The sequence below is a fragment of the Trachurus trachurus genome (assembly GCF_905171665.1).
Source record: "Trachurus trachurus genome assembly, chromosome: 24".
NCBI lineage: Eukaryota > Metazoa > Chordata > Actinopteri > Carangiformes > Carangidae > Trachurus > Trachurus trachurus.
The window spans coordinates 10,828,065-10,844,382 of NC_139910.1; the positions used below are offsets into that span (position 1 = coordinate 10,828,065).

Genomic DNA, 16,318 nt, shown 5'->3' on the forward strand with positions numbered 1-16,318 from the left:
TTCCCCTCTTCTATTTTTAGGTACTTTCACTTCTACAACACAGGTCTCCAGAACCAGAGTGTGATGTACTTGCAGGAGAGCCTGGATGCCGAGCCGACAGTCTTCTTAGACCCAAACACATTTTCTGATGATGGGACAGTTGCCCTGCGAGGTAAAAGACTAAAAATGGATTGTATTTGATTTTTTTAATCACCTTTTTTTAATGCATGATGAGGAACAAACATTATGCATGCTCTTTTATTTTTACAGCTTTGGTGAATTGTCATAGATGCAAGAAATGTGGTTAAAAAAAGCTGAATTTTAAGTCTGTGGTGTATAACAGTACTCTGCTATTTAAAGCTTCCTCCAGCTACATTAAGACTGTTAACTTCCTTGTTGTCTCTTCTAATATCCTGTCTCTCTGCTCCTCTACTTTCAGGTTATGCTTTCTCTGAGGACGGGGAGTACCTGGCGTACGGCACCAGCGCCAGCGGCTCGGACTGGGTGGAGATCAGGTTCCTGCGGGTCGAGGGGGCCGAGCCGCTGGAGGATCGCCTGGAGCGGGTCAAGTTTAGCTGCATGTCCTGGACCCACGATGGGAAGGGGCTTTTCTACAATTCCTACCCCGACCAAGAGGGCAAGAGCGACGGTGAGGTCAAGATGGTGTCTCAAATCTAAACCATCCCTCAGTGCTGTTAAGTGTCACAGCTTTGTTGTCACCCTCTGCCCTCACAGCTTAGATTTATCACTGTTGTTTCTGAACTCTACTCTACGCCCACTTCACCTCTCCTGATCTTTCACATCTGGCCACCACTAGGGGGCAGTGTTAAATTAAACCTTGTTGTCTCTGTCAGGCACTGAAACATCCACCAACCTGTATCAGAAGCTGTATTTCCACGTGCTGGGGACTCCGCAGTCTGAGGACGTGCTTTGCGCCGAGTTCCCCGACCACTCCAAATGGATGAGTGGAGCTGAGGTTCGTCCGAAAGGTTTTCTCTTGGTTTAAAAAAAAAAAGAGAAATCAACAACAGGCTCACGTGTTGTTTGATTTGTTTTAGCTCTTTTGGCTACATTTAATAGACTGACTTTCCACTGCAGGTGTCAGACGATGGGCGATACGTGCTGCTGTCCATCAGGGAAGGTTGTGACCCGGTCAACAGACTGTGGTACTGTGACCTTGAGACCACTCCCCAGGGTATTACAGGTATGTTTGCATCTTTATTATTATTTATCTATGACGTTTTTAACCTGCGATGATTAAGCTGCACATATAGTGTTGGTTTATGTGTTATTATTAGGCCTGCAACTAACGATTATTTTCATTATCGATTAATCTGTTGATTATTTAAACGATTCATTGATTAGTTGTTTGGTCAATAAAATGTTGAAAAATGTCAATCAGTGTTTCCCAAACCACAAGACGACGTCCTCAAATGTCTTGTTTTGTCCACAAACCAAAGAGATATTCAGTTTATTGTCATAAAGGAACAAAGAAACCAGAAATATTCATATTTAAGAAGCTGAAATCAGAGAACTACCCAAACTGATTATTCGATTATCAAAATAGTTGATGATTAATTTAATAATCGATTAATTGTTTGGGCTCTAGTTATTATCCACGTTCAGCTCCTTCCTAAGATTAAAGTACGTGTCTCCTTGTGTCAAGGACTTTTGCCGTGGGTGAAGCTGATCGACAACTTTGACGCCGAGTACGAGTACGTGACCAACGAGGGCACGCTGTTCACGTTCAAGACCAACCTTGACGCCCCGCGCTATCGCCTCATCAACATCGACTTTGCCTCCCCCGCTCAGAGCAACTGGGAGGAGCTCATCCCTCAACACGACAAGGACGTCATCGGTCAGCTGCTGCTACATCAATCAAACACTCAGTGATACGGAGTAAACATCAGTTCTGATTGAAACTCTAACTCCCTACCTTGCCTTGTTATCCACAGTGTTCGCCACCTGCACGTACTCCAGCTTCCTGTTTGTGTGTTTCCTCCACGACGTGAAGAATGTGTTGAAGATGTACCGTCTGAGCTCGGGGGAGGAGCTGAGGACCTTCCCTCTGGACGTCGGCTCCGTGGTGGGCTTCACCGGGCGGAAGCGGGACTCTGAGATCTTCTACTATTTCACCTCTTTCCTCTCTCCAGGTATCAGCTCAATAAACACATGGCGACTTTTATAAGACTGTTACAAAGCTTTGACATAAGGTTTTTGCAAAATGTGCAGATTGCAGATGTTAAATATTCAAGGACACCGTGATAAAAAGCTGCTACCGTGATAGCATCTTCTAAGAAATATGATTATAAGAGTCGCCACGTGAAGCACTGAAGCTCGTGTGATTTGCTTTCACATTGATATTATTGCTGCAGTGCTCGGAACATTTAGTTTAATTTCTTTGCTGCATATTATGCAATTCTATTATTCAGAGCTGAATTGTTCCCTGACTGAGAATGAAAGAAATGTATTGCAGAAATGATCACATTCCAGAAATACAAGGACAAAATGAAGTCATGGTTTTCTTCTCTTCCACCCAGCCATCATTTACCACTGTGACCTGACCAAGGAGCCGCTGCAGCCCCACATCTTCAGAGAGGTCACGGTCAAAGGCTTCAACCCCTCCGACTATCAGACCACCCAGGTAACTTAGATCACTGGATACTTACTTTAAAGGAATAGTTCACCAAAAATTGAAATTCAGTCATTAGGGATTCACCGTCATGCTGATGAATACTCAAAGTGCATCTGGAGACCCGGGAGGGCGGTTCATAGTCCAACAAAATCTTTATATGAGAGTCAATAGCGCCCTACACAAAAAGTCCTTAAAACTACACAAAAACCTTGTAATCTTCCTCCATACTGCTCGTCCGCTGCAATCCAAGTGTCCTGAAGGGATATAGTCCAGAGTTTACTCGAAACAATGTCATTTAGGACATTTTTACAGCCTAAACAGTCAATAATGACTGAATTTCATTTTATGGTGAACTATTCCTTTAACACTTGGTCGTATTCCCTCCATTTTCAGCAAGACATGCTCGCCGTCTTTTCTGTTTCTGATGTATGTAAAGCACTCTTCATCTCTCCCGGAAAAAACATTTTCATCAACTTGTCCATGAAAGCCGTATTGACTGAGTTTCTTAAAGCACTGACCCAGTGTATGATGGGTGTTAATCAAGTTGTCAGGAAGAAGGGGAAAAAAAAGCTCCAGCTGAGATGTTTGCTGCGACTTGGACAAACCTTTCTCGGTCTGTTGAAGCGTGACTGGAGCCATTTTCATTGCGACATTTTATAATCTTATTTATAAAAGACCGGTAAACGCTGCTGAAGTTCTGGAAACACAGTCTCTCAGAATCTTTTTTATTTAACTTCTAGCGGGGACAGTCACTGCAGAAAAAAGGACAAGATTTTCTTTCTGCTCTCCTCTGATTCAGACACAAGGACGGATGAAAATCCAAAAACAGCCACATTCGTCCTTGAACGATTCTTGGCTCAGTTTTCAGTCCTAATGTCTCCGTCTCTGTGTTTTTTTTTTCTTTTCTTTTCTCTCCTCCCCCAGATCTTCTATCCCTCAAAGGACGGCACTCAAATCCCCATGTTCATCGTTCACAAGAAGGGCATCAAACTGGACGGCTCCCATCCGGGTTTCCTCTACGGCTACGGAGGCTTCAACATCTCCATCACCCCGAGCTACAGCGTCTCCCGACTCATCTTCGTCAGACACTTGGGCGGAGTCCTGGCCGTCGCCAACATCAGAGGGGGAGGAGAGTACGGGGAGACCTGGCACAAAGGTGAGACAAGTCACGCTGTTGTACGTCTGATTATGCACATAAATCGCATTTAATGTGGGTTTATAATTCAACCACGTGAGAGGATAAACAGGATGAACTAAGGGATACTGTTGCAGGTTTCTTATAACTGTTTGCTGTAGCTGCTGTGTAGGCTTCTGGAAAAATGTCAGAAACAAAAGAGTTCATCATCATCATCATCATCATCCTCTTGTCTCATGCTCAATCAAATCATCTTGTTTGTTGTAAAAGCAGCACAAACCTCTCGCTGACCGGCTCTGTGTCTCCTCTCTCCCAGCTGGCATGTTGGCCAACAAGCAGAACTGCTTCACAGACTTCCAGTGTGCGGCTGAATATCTCATCAAGGAGGGTTACACCTCTTCCTCCAAACTGACTATCAACGGAGGCTCCAACGGCGGCCTGCTCGTAGGTACGTGCGCCGCCGGGTGAAGCTCAGCGGTAACAAGTAAACAAAGTAAACACAACCTCCAACAGTCGGAGCATGTGCTGCTCCGTCGTCGGTCTTTGATGTGACAGTGTGTGTGTGTGTGTTTCTCTTTCAGCGGCCTGTGTGAACCAGCGGCCCGAGCTGTTTGGCTGCGCCGTCGCTCAGGTCGGCGTCATGGACATGCTGAAATTCCACAAGTTCACCATCGGCCACGCCTGGACCACAGACTTCGGCTGCTCAGAGGACAAAGAGCAGTTTGATTGGCTCATGAAGTAGGTGTCTGAGCGGCCTGTATGTCAGTGTGCTGAATTCATACGATGTGAAGCATTCATCTTTAAATGCCTGGTGATGTGGTGTTTATTGATTGAATGATATGATTTTTTTTTTTTTAAACATGAGAAAAATTAAATAACATAAAACGCAACACATGAGCAATAATAACAAAATAATAAAGAAAGATCAACACAAGGTAAGTGCAGAGACTGCTTGCCGAAAAACTGCCCCCGACAGGAACGCGCATCTGTGGTTTTGCATGAATTTACCTCTAAAACAACTCTGTCTCGTAACGTTCTGTAATTATCTCATAGCGTGGTGAATGTGCAGGTCACAACTTGTTCACCAGAGCGTTTTGGAGTTGTTGAATTGTGTATTTGATGAGTTTGATGAGGGAAACCAAGAAATCCCATGAGCCTCCGTAGCGTAGCTCTGAGCAGCTCGCGGCTCTGCTCGGCCGGTCTAAAAACACATTGCACAGACAAGTAAAGGTAACGAACCTACTGCTATAACTATAGGGATTATGGCAATGGACCAATTTGCCAAAATGTTAAACTATCCCTTTAAATATAATCAGGATCTTGTTAACCATCATGTTCATCTGTTGAAATCCTGCTGAAAACAGCCTCCAACGTGGCCTGAGTGACCCCTGACTACCCAATAGAGAATTTATCACATTTCTAATTCTAGCATCTGCCCATATAACCTCATTTTGATGATCAAATTAAGAGCCATTAATTAACCGTGACATTAGAGCTGAGGCAGAGACTTGTCCAGGAAAACTTCAGACCAGATGCATCAATGAAGCTGAGACAGTAGCTGCGTTTAAACTTTACATGCAGTGTTTTCCTCAATCTGATTGAAAACAATCAGATTAAATGAATCTTATTCGATCTGTATACATGAACGCTAAATAAAGCGATCCACATTCAATCCGTGTATACATGGCCCCAGCTGACATCAGGGTGAATCGGATCCACTAAGGTGTTTACATGAGACATTTTAAATCTGATTGACCTATTAATCTGATTATAAATAGGATATTTGGACCTGTGTAAACGCAGCTAGTTATTGAGTTTTGTGAGAGGAAAAATCAACATTTTAGCCTAAAAAGTTAAATTAATTTAATTTATCAACAGAAGATTGACTGGCAGCAGTTTTGATAATCAATTATTAAACTATTTTCTGTTGGTTATTCAACATGGTTTTTAAAAAATGCAGTTTTTTTTTAAGAGATGTGTGATGATGAATGAATGATGAAAGTTTGGGGAAATGATAACAAACCTTTTCATGACAGTGAAAGAAAACGATAAACCAATTAAAAGGCAGGTTGAATGATAATAACAGCGTTTTTTATCAGCAGCTTTAATCATCATACAGGCTGTTTGTTCTTTATGCTGATGTGGAGCCGGCTCTCACTTCCAACTTCTCCCGTTTCCCAGATACTCCCCGCTCCACAACATCCGCATCCCAGAGGGCAACGGGGTCCAGTACCCCGCGGTGCTGCTGCTGACGGGCGACCACGACGACCGGGTGGTGCCCCTCCACTCCCTCAAATACATCGCCACGCTGCAGCACATCGTCGGCCGCAGCACCAAGCAGACGAACCCCCTCTTCATCCTCGTGGACACAAAGTCGGGCCACGGCGCCGGCAAGCCCACCAGCAAGGTCATCCAGGAGGTGGCCGACACCTACGCCTTCATCGCTCGCTGTCTCAACATCTCCTGGGTCAAATAACCAGTCTGCATGTGTTTTTTTTTTGTTTTCTTTCTTTGTATTTGTTATGTTTTCTTCAGTTACACAAAACATCTTTGGATTATACTGTTCATACCAACTGTTCCCATGGTCTTTAAACGTTACATCAACAACCCAGCTGCCACCACCACACCCATCAGGAGCTCTCTGGCTGCACTTTACACTACACTTAGAAGCCAACGTACAGCACTTAACAGCTAACGAACCCCTCTCCTGTCGGCCATGATTGTAGTCCTGAGCGACTGCGTCGTCACTGATGGGTGTGGAGGGGGAGGCGGGGTTACCTCCACGATTATCGGGAATCAGCCAATCAGCCGTTAACAGTCATGAGGTCAAAGCGACAAAGGGGTTAATTTGGAGATTGTTTCTGCGTCCTCTGGGTTCTCCAACACGATGCACATTATTTATTTGTATTTTGTCTGTGCGGAGGATGGAAAGGCTGGCGGATGTTGAATGATCTCATCTCGTACATTTCTGAACCAGACCAGTGTTGTGCAGGCGACGATTCTGCTAATAGCTGACGGGTGTTGCTGCGGACGCGAGAGCGGAAACTTACGAAAAACTAAGCATTTTATGCGTGTGTGTGCGTGTGCAAGCGTGTGTGTGAGAGTGCGTGTGTTCAAATATCAGTCCCCACATTTACTTTCAGACTGAGAATGATTTCTACCTCTTGACATGTGCTGATTGTTTACCTTTGAAAGGGAACAAAACACAATGCCACAGCTACAATAAACAACTTTTTAATCAGCGATTTATCCTAGTCCGTTCATTTTTTAAGAGAAGTAACACTCAGTTTGTTGTTGTGTTTTTGTGTCGCATACAGTCAGGAAATTAAACTGTATATTAATGAATTAACTGTAAAACCAGATGTTTTTTTCTGACATTCATATTTATTTCAACATATTCTTCAAAGACAAACCAGTTCCTTTGGTGCTTCTTGGATTATTAAAAAAAAAAAAGCCAATCAATTTAATTTTCATTTTTCCAGTTATTACTCTTCAACAGGTGCTTGTGTTCAGAGGAGACTCGGAGAGTTTAAGAATGGGAACATCCAGTGCTACAGATGTTGTTGTTGTAGCTGTGTAGGTGTGTGGTCGTCCAGCAGGGGGCAGTCGCCCTGGAAATGAGCAACACGTGCAGCAGCAGCAGAAAATGAGGGTGGTCTGACAGTGGGCCCCATGTGGGCTACTCAACATACATGTTTCGTATTTTCTGATGTCTCACTTCTGTGTTTATGGGGGAAATTATAGAGTGAGTTTAAAGAGAGTCTGCTCAGAAATGACATCCTACGCTCAACTAGACGAAGTTAAAAAATATTTTCCGGATGGGAATTAAATTTAAAAAAAAGAAAAGGATATTGCTTTTTCACAAATGTTTGATTTAGTATTTTTTTTTATTATTATTTTTCATATTGAATACACAACTCTCACTTTGATTTTAAAGCGTACATGAGCAAAGACAATTAAAAACAGCACCTCCCTGTAAAAGATAAAGCTGAGATTTAAAACATTTGCAAATAGAAAAAGTTACAAAACAGTAAGCTTTAATTTCTCTTCATTTGCCATGTTTGCATTCTCATTTCTGTGTTTTAATCCAGATGATGTTGTTTTTTCTTTAAATCCAGTATTTCCACCACTAGAAGCCTTTTGAGAACAAGCTGTTGGGCCGAGACGTCAGTGAACAACTTTGTAGGTTTGGCAGGATAAAACCATCTCTTTTTTTGGATCATAATATTTCTTTGTCACATTTCTAATGTTTAAAAGCATCAAAAGCTCATATAGAAATACACACAGACTGCTCTGCTTTCATTTGAATACAAGTTTGACATTACAGGATAGAAACTTCAAATTTCAGTAAAACAACAAATTCATATAAATAATAACACAATACTCTTAACAACTGGATGAGGTAGCGGAGTCTTATTCATTTCAGTCCTAGAAAATATTGATGCATATAAATCTTTTTGTATTCCTACGGAAACGGGTAAATAAGCATAACAAATAAAGTTATACATGTTCCATTTCCCCTGATACTGCACTGTGGATTGTTACACATATTTATATTGGCATTTTAATTTTTTTTTATATAAAACTTTTTAGTCTCTCAAGCTCCACAAAATGAAACTCAATCTATTTGTAAAATGTTGAGGCAAAACAAATTTGTAAACTAAAACAACTTGTTTCTTCCACCAGTGATCAAGTTTGTTTTGTAGGAGAAGCTAAAAAGTCCTAAAGTCAGAAACAGGCACATAAGTAAACTCTTAAATTGTACAAATGAAATCCCCTTTAATTTCTAATCAACTTGTCCTGGTTTTACAGATTAAAACATTTTTACTGATTATAAAATGCCGGACAAAAGACATCTAGCTGTGTAAAATCTAAATTATGCTCTTTAACTTTTAGGCTCCATCTGGACATTTATCCACTTCTATACCCACTTAAATCACTGGATCACATGTAAACAACTTTCAGGGTAAATAAATACAACAATCTACAATTAAAACAAATAAATAAACAGGCTAATAGAAACAGACTTTAGGTTGTAAAAGGAAGAAAAAAAGGAAAATTTGATTAGACTCAAATTTAGTTAAAAGAAATTAATTTCCCAGCCAACAAACAGGCACTATGAAGCCTGGAGATGCCAAATGAATCAGAGTTGATAGGATTTAATAACAAATGGTTGAAGGCTTAATCAATACAGAACACAAACACTGCAGTTTAATCACTTCCTCCAACAACACTGATTAGGAGAAACTCAGATTAGTTTCATCCGTCTAATAATCTGACATAAACATGTTATCCATGTAATGCACATGTAGGCCTATAAGCTATGTAGCAGGGTATATGCATGCACGTGCACGCGCACATAGGAAAGAGGGCAGTGGTCCAGCAGGTGGCGCTTGGCAGCTCAGTGAGTCCCTGCAGCGGCCCTCAACACCACTGGTCCAGCAACAAACTTTATAACATCTCTGCGGCGCAATCGTGACTCACGTGACTCTCTAGATTATTGATAAATTGATTGATTATAGAAATATAGACTGAAGAGATACTTTAAATATTTACCCTACATAGGCCTAAGCCTATATTCTTATTAACTTGTGTCCTCATCTGTAGCCTATCGCCAAAACTCAGAGGCCCCTGGTCCTAATTTCTGATTGGCTGACACATTTGAAGATGGTCTAAAATATCCAATGAGCACACACCTGTGACCAAACTGCAATATCCATGCGCCAACCGGAAATCGCTGCTCAACCACTGTGCGGAGGGACTATATTTCTCGGCGGACGAGTATTACTTAATCATTTTCCACTACATCATATAATTGCTTCAATAGCGATTTGTTCAAAGTAGCCTAATGTTTGTTTTCTACATCCTGACAGAGGCAGATTTTCAACATTATCAAACTTTTTTTTTTAAATTAATTTATTATTTAGGCTAATCAAATTTTGAGTAGACTCAGCTCTGTTAAACAAGCAGAAAATCCCTCATATGCTCTGATAGCTGACCCAATAAAACATTGGCTTAAGTCATTCAACATCCCCCTGGTTGTTAGGTGTTTGAATTATGTGTCAGTGTTTTTTGAGGAAATGTTGGTTCCTGTTTAGTTGAAAGATCACTCATATAGCCTACATTAATATATCAGAGTAGCCCCCCCCCCCCCCTCTCTCTCTCTCCTTTGTGTTGTTTTCCTGTCACTGCTGAATCAAGATGTCTTCCCAAAACATCTCACACAGCCTGTTGAGAGAAGAAACCATCAAGGTCTCATGGGAACTTTCTCTTTTTTTCTCTTCTCCCCTCTCCCCAGGATGGGCTGCAGAATGACTGGATTCAGTGGTGAACCAATAGGGGTAGCCTCTCTGCTGTTGTTTGGTCCTATCAGCTCCCAATCACTGATCTGGGGCCAGTTCAGCTCTACTCAATAAGGTCAGTGTAGAGAGAAGGTCTGGGGGGCTGCTGAAGAAGATCATTTGTAGGATTTATAACATTGAGACACAGATCGAAGGCCTTATTTGTGACTTATTTTGTGAGCAGAGAGCAGTGTGCTGTGTCCTTCCTGGGGAAAAGTCTAGTTTCTACTGGTTTTGAATAGAGGTTTGAGAGAGAGAGAGAGAGAGAGAGAGAGAGGGATAGAGAGAGAGAGAGGGGTGGGGGATGTGAGGTATGGATCTTTATCAACAAGAGAGAGAGAGGGAAAGAAAGAGAGAGGGAGGTGGGGGAAGGCTGGAAGCATGACGGGGGAGGCTGTGGATGCCACATGGTTTGAAGAGCAGTGATAAGACCTGCAGAGGACTGGCTTTGAATCCACCATTGTTTTGGATACTGGAAGAAAAAAAAAACTGCAGATAAAACATCCTCAGTAACTGAAGAGACTCTCAGATCCTCTGAAGATGGATCACTGATGGATGTATGAGAGGATTTTTGAGCTCAGAGTCACTGAGGAACTCAAGTGACAACTGACTCTAGCTTTTTTTTTTTTTCTTTTTTCAAATCTGATGCTTCATTTAAAAACAAATCTGCCCCTCTCCCTCCTCCTCCACCTCCTCCTCCTCTCAGCAGCAGCTTGTGTTACAGTGTCACTATAAAATATTCATCCATGGAAAATCTCTTTGATTGCAGTCGCTCACTTGGCTTCCACGCAGGTTAAAGTCAGCTCAAACATGTACGGTCATTCAAACTTAAGAGCGTCGGCAGGCTTCAGCTTCAGCACCTCCAGCTTCTACCTACCTCCACGTTTCTGCTCCATCTGAGGTTGGAAACCGTGAGGAAAAAAAAGAAGCTGTGTCCGAGCTGTGTCCTGCTCTGTCCGTGCCACCTCGAGTCATTCCCGGTTAGAGAAAGGAGGATGGCTGCTCCCTCTCCCACAGGTGAGTCGCTTCTTTTTTATGTTTTCTTCCTTTGAAACTTTGCTTTTCTACAAACTCTTTGAGACCCTCCTCTTCCTCCTCTTAACAAACACTGCGCGCGCTGTTTAGTTGCAAAAATCCCACCTATGTGGAGCTGCAGAACCTGCTCTGCACTGACCTCAGATGACCGGCTTTGAACAACACCAGCACCCTCACCAAGTGATTGATCGGCTCCTGTTCAAACCGGTTCTATGAAGTTACACATGCGCCCAAACTGAAGCTTATAATTTAGGAAGGAAGTTACATCTGTGTAAATACATCCAAGTCCTATTTGGAAATAATAATAATAATAATAATAATAATAATGATAAGAAGAAGTAGAATAAAAAATGAAAATGAACTTTTGGGCAAATGGAAGCTGGATGGATATAAAAATGGATAATGTGATGTGATGTTTCCTGAGCAACAAATGGTGGGAAACTTTGTAAAGTTTCAGTAGAACTGAGGAGAAGCAGATGAAGACGCACTGACCTGTCGAGTCCCATAAAATAAGATTAAATGAGAAAATAAATAGAAAATGAGCCACGAGCTCATATTTGGTCCCATTTGTGCGTAAAATTCACATTTTTGCTCTATTTTTTTACGCACGGGCTAAAGAGGCGCTTCTTCTCCTCCCTTCACCCCTCTCCCTGCCTCCCTGTCTTTTTCTCTCTCCCCCCTCTCTCTCTGACGTCACCGATATTTCATTCAGATTTTTCCACCCTGTTTACTCCTGATGCACGGGACTGTCGGGCTGGAAAAACAGCGACAAACACGTGGTCTAGCAGAAAAAAATATTTTATTCTTGTGATTTTTTTCCCCCTTTACACCAAAAAAATGCAGAGGGGAGTCCTCTGATCATGAAGTGGTTTAAAAAGAAAAAAGAGTCCACAGCCTCTTGAAAAAGTGTCGGGATCAAAGTGCTTGGTGAAAACATTTATAGCGCTCACTCGGATATTTAATATGATTTTGAGTGAATGATTTTATGGTGTTTTTCTGGAGAAATGAAGCGACACATGGGAGAAAATAGTCCCTGTTTCTTTAGGGGGGTTGGATGTATGGAGCAAATGCCACGTGTGAGGTTTGGTGGCACTTGTGCAAACATTTTTTCGTTGATTCAAAATATTTCTTAACGAAATCTGCGCTTATATCAAAGGAAGCAGTTGGATAAAATGTCAAAAAAGATTGTTTTTGTCTTCTTTCACCATGAGGCAGAAGCAGGGATCTGAAAGAATGTGGATTCACAGTGAGTACAGTAAATGTGAGCTGAGATGGGAATTTAAAATAAGGATGAAATGATTAAGGAAGTAATCATGGAAACATTTCATATGTTCATATTGTCTTAAAAAAATATGTGTGAGTGCAGAGCCTCTGCTGTGCCAACAGTGTTTACTCTCCCTGGTGGAGGATATAAAAAGTGAAGGATTGGTGACTGGAATGCATGAAGTAAACGACAAATAACAACCCCCCTCATCCAAAAAAAAAAAAAAAAAAGAATGAAAGAAAGGAGAAAAGAGAGAGAGACGAACTCAATGAACCCTTTGAACTGCATTGACAGCAAACGCAGGGTAAAGGCAAATTTCCTCTGGGAGCCTACAGGGTGAGGAGTGGGGGTTGGGTGGGGTTAGCTGGGGTGAGGGAGTCCAGAGTCTGCAGCAGAAAAGTTGGTATTCCAACAGCTCAGGAATCTGCATGAGCTTCTGAGACTAAATGATCAGAAAGGTCTGTTTTTGTGCCTTTAAATGGGACTAAATTCAGTTTGCAGCATTGCAGAGATTTTTTTTTTTTTTTTTTTTACCTCCTGAAGAATTCATGAAGTGAGGTCAATACAAGAGTGAGCTGCAGGTTTTATAACCAAGAGTTGAGATAAATCTAGATGTTTGTTACCTAGAATGATTTCTAGTTGTTCACTTTCTGCTCATGAAATAGTTTCATGGGATGATATTTTGTATTATTGTTATTATTTTTTTAAGTTATAAGGTAACATTTCCTCATCAGGCAAACACATGTTAAATCATAGCAGTGGAAAAAATAAGTGTAGAATATATAGGCTATATTTTGCCTTTATCAAGTAGCTATCATATACGTATGTTGAATTATATAAATCTATTCAGATGTCTCCACTGAACCAAACCAAAGAAAACAGACAGACTGTCAATCTAAATTTTATACAGGTTTGACAAAGATCTATGTTTCCCTGTGAGTCTGCTCTCAGGGCAAATTTCTGATCATAGTTACAATGAATCCACCTTTATTTACATTATTACAGAGTGGACGTTTCATACAGGCAGAGCCCTGGCATCAACTGTAATGAATGAGACAAAACAAATTCTACACTGTAATATAATCTAAATGCACTAATATCATTATTGTCTACTATCTCTTATTATCCATGTGAGTCAGGATTGGAGTTATCAGAATAGTTTAATCACACCTGTGTGGAGATGGGCCAGTTCATAGCTGAGTCACAAATATAAATGTGTTTTCAATATAGTTGTTAAAAACAAATAAAAGAAAGGGAAAGAGACTGATGTAAGCAAGATGAAAACAATCTAGCAACAAACAAAACAAACAAAAGCACTTCTTGGTTATGCAACAAATATGAGCCAATGAAACTTTTTGTAGAACTCTGTATTGAAAAAAATATATGGAAAGTCCTAAAAAGAAAATAAGGTTAAAAGATTAAAAGATTTGAAGTTTTTAAAAAAAGTTTGAAAACAACCTCACTGAGTAAAAAAGGAGGCTCACGTGGTTGTTTATTATAAGGGGAAAAAATGTAAATAAATGAAAAACTGTAAAAATAGGACAAATCATAATCAACTGAGTTCTCTGTTGTTGTTTTTCTTTTACCCCCCAAGTTCTCACAACAAATACAAAAGTGGAAATAAGTTTCAAAACAGGTTGGTAAATAATCTTATCCTGTAGCTTGAACAGGTAGAAGTTCTGGTTGGTGCTGATTTCAAGAAAAAACAACTGTTAAATATGTAAAATAGACCAATTCATGTTTATGTTACAAATATGAATTCTTTAGGTTTTTGCAAAATCCAATTTTTTTCCCCCCCTCATTGCTTCTGTTGGTGAAACCAAGTCTGACAACAATCCTGTCATGTAGCATCACAGTAAAAAATAATAATATAGAGTATTAGTGTTGGTTAGAAAACAACAATACAAATAAAGAAAGTTACAATTCCACTACTGCTTTAAAACACAGTTATAGACTTTAGACATTTATTGTCCCTCTAGAGAAATTCTTTTTCACATGACCATTTACATTTCGTTTCACCAGACACATACAAACACACACAAATTACAACACATTGCCACACATTTTTACACTCTGGCCAGGTTATCTTGGCCTCTATGTGAGTTATGTGTTTTTATTTTATTTTTACCCCCCGAAACTTTACATAAAACTAACCTTTTTCCTGTGAGTGGTGTAAGGTTGGAACAGTTTTAATAAAGCAATCTTGTCCTTTAGCATTAAAGCAAATAAAACAGTGGCTGATGTGTGCAACATCTGGTTGAAGTTGATTCTAAGAAAAACAACGTGAAGAAAGTTGTTCCACTTTAACTTTTTTATTTTCTTCAAATTCTTTATGCAAACTTCTACCAAAAAAAGCAGTTCTTTTTTAGTCTTTGTGCTTGAAAAAAAAAACCCACATGTAGGTAAAATAAGTTATAAAACTATTTAAAGACAAACACAGTAAAGTATCAGTGGTAGAGCTAATGTAAAGAAAACATGTTTTCATTCATTAATAAAGGTATTTTTTTTAGCAGCCTCTCTTTGTTAGTGACATAACTTTGAGAAATTTTCCTTGCAAAGTTTTTACAGGCTTAAAAAAAAACATCCATATTGCGTGTAGGTGTCTGAAAGCCTCTAATCTCTTAAGGGTTTTGGTGTTTCAGTTGTTTCCTGTGACAAACAGGCACATCCAAAGCCACCCATATCTCCACTCTCCCTTGTCATTAGCTTGCACACATGTCAGTGAGCTGCACTACGGTGATTTCCCCTGACTTGTCCTAATCAGAAAGGTCCTGTCAGGATATGAGTGAGTGGATAACATCTGACACTGGTATCCAACCCTGTGACCCAAACAGTAATTCTATGGCCACTGCGGAGGCCTCCTCCTCTACAAGCATCTTCAAAAACAGGCCTTTTTTTTTTTTTTTGCGCGCGGGGGCTGGGGATGGATGGATTGGGGGTAGGGGTAAAGCTCGTGAATTCCGGAGGGTGGGCTCTTCAGCCCTGGTGGGTGGAGATGGGCTTGTTGTTGTTTCATTCCTTCCAACGTGTTTTTCCTCTCTCCTCATACCCGGGAATAACCCCTTGAGAAATGTCCCCACCAGGGTAGATGTGTGAGATAAGATGGGAAGTTTCTCAATGAACGTACTATTTTTCAGGCGTGTGTTTGTTATCGATCTGCTGTGTGGTCTTGAGAATGCAGCTCAGACATATTACATATCCTCCTCTGGAGTGTGTGTAGACGTGATGTAAAACCTGAAGAATCTGTGAGAGTTTGACACTTTTGTTGCACATCTTGAGAGCAATAAGCTTCAGTAAAGTCATATATAGTGATAACTGTGTAGCTATACAAAGACAGTGGTAACTTCAGTTTTTTTTGTGTTATTAACCTCTGGTTTACACATTTTCCTCACAAGCTGCTGTGTCTTTATTCTTCTATCATGCAGAGGAAAAACAAGCACAAACGCTCAGGGTTTCTTAGCTGATGCCCTCCTCTCTGTTTACTGCTGTGAGCATCATAAAAAACCTCCTGCGATTGATTTCCCAGTGACAAGCGGAGATCACAGGAGCGAACACTTCAGTTTTTCAGGTTTGTTTTTCTGGGTTTTCCAGTCACATTCCAAAGCTGTGAGTTCAGCCTCTCCTCCGGTGCCCACTATGATGCTGGGAGGTAACTGGTCATATGTTAGAAGCAACATGAGCTCAGAAAACAACATGTCCATGCAGGGAGTTGAGCACATTGGAAATCTTATTCTGTGCTGTTTCCGGGTTGTTCTGTCTCTCTCTGTGCAGAGTTGGTTGTTATTTCTATAACATGTTTATGCAACGGTATTTTAAACCACTACTCTAGCAGCTCAGGTGTTAAAAGAAGATCAACACAAAGGTTGTATGTGAATTTGTCATGTAGCAAATTAACCTATCTTCCTAATAGTGTTTTATTTTCAATTGAA

General features: G+C 40.7%; 1 protein-coding gene across 3 annotated transcripts in view; it reads left to right on the plus strand.

Annotated features, from left to right (window-relative positions):
- prep (prolyl endopeptidase) overlaps nt 1-7,094 on the plus strand; it is a 32,745-nt gene extending 25,651 nt beyond the window's left edge. For all 3 annotated transcript variants that reach the window (XM_084000742.1, XM_084000743.1, XM_084000744.1), the window contains 11 exons: nt 21-151; nt 419-628; nt 834-955; nt 1,078-1,183; nt 1,646-1,837; nt 1,935-2,132; nt 2,520-2,623; nt 3,539-3,770; nt 4,066-4,197; nt 4,331-4,487; nt 5,931-7,094. In XM_084000742.1, coding sequence (XP_083856868.1) covers nt 21-151; nt 419-628; nt 834-955; nt 1,078-1,183; nt 1,646-1,837; nt 1,935-2,132; nt 2,520-2,623; nt 3,539-3,770; nt 4,066-4,197; nt 4,331-4,487; nt 5,931-6,225 — 1,879 coding nt within the window. In that variant the 3' untranslated portion in view covers nt 6,226-7,094. The remainder of the gene's footprint in view (nt 1-20; nt 152-418; nt 629-833; nt 956-1,077; nt 1,184-1,645; nt 1,838-1,934; nt 2,133-2,519; nt 2,624-3,538; nt 3,771-4,065; nt 4,198-4,330; nt 4,488-5,930) is intronic.
- The last annotated feature ends 9,224 nt before the right edge of the window (nt 7,095-16,318 follow it).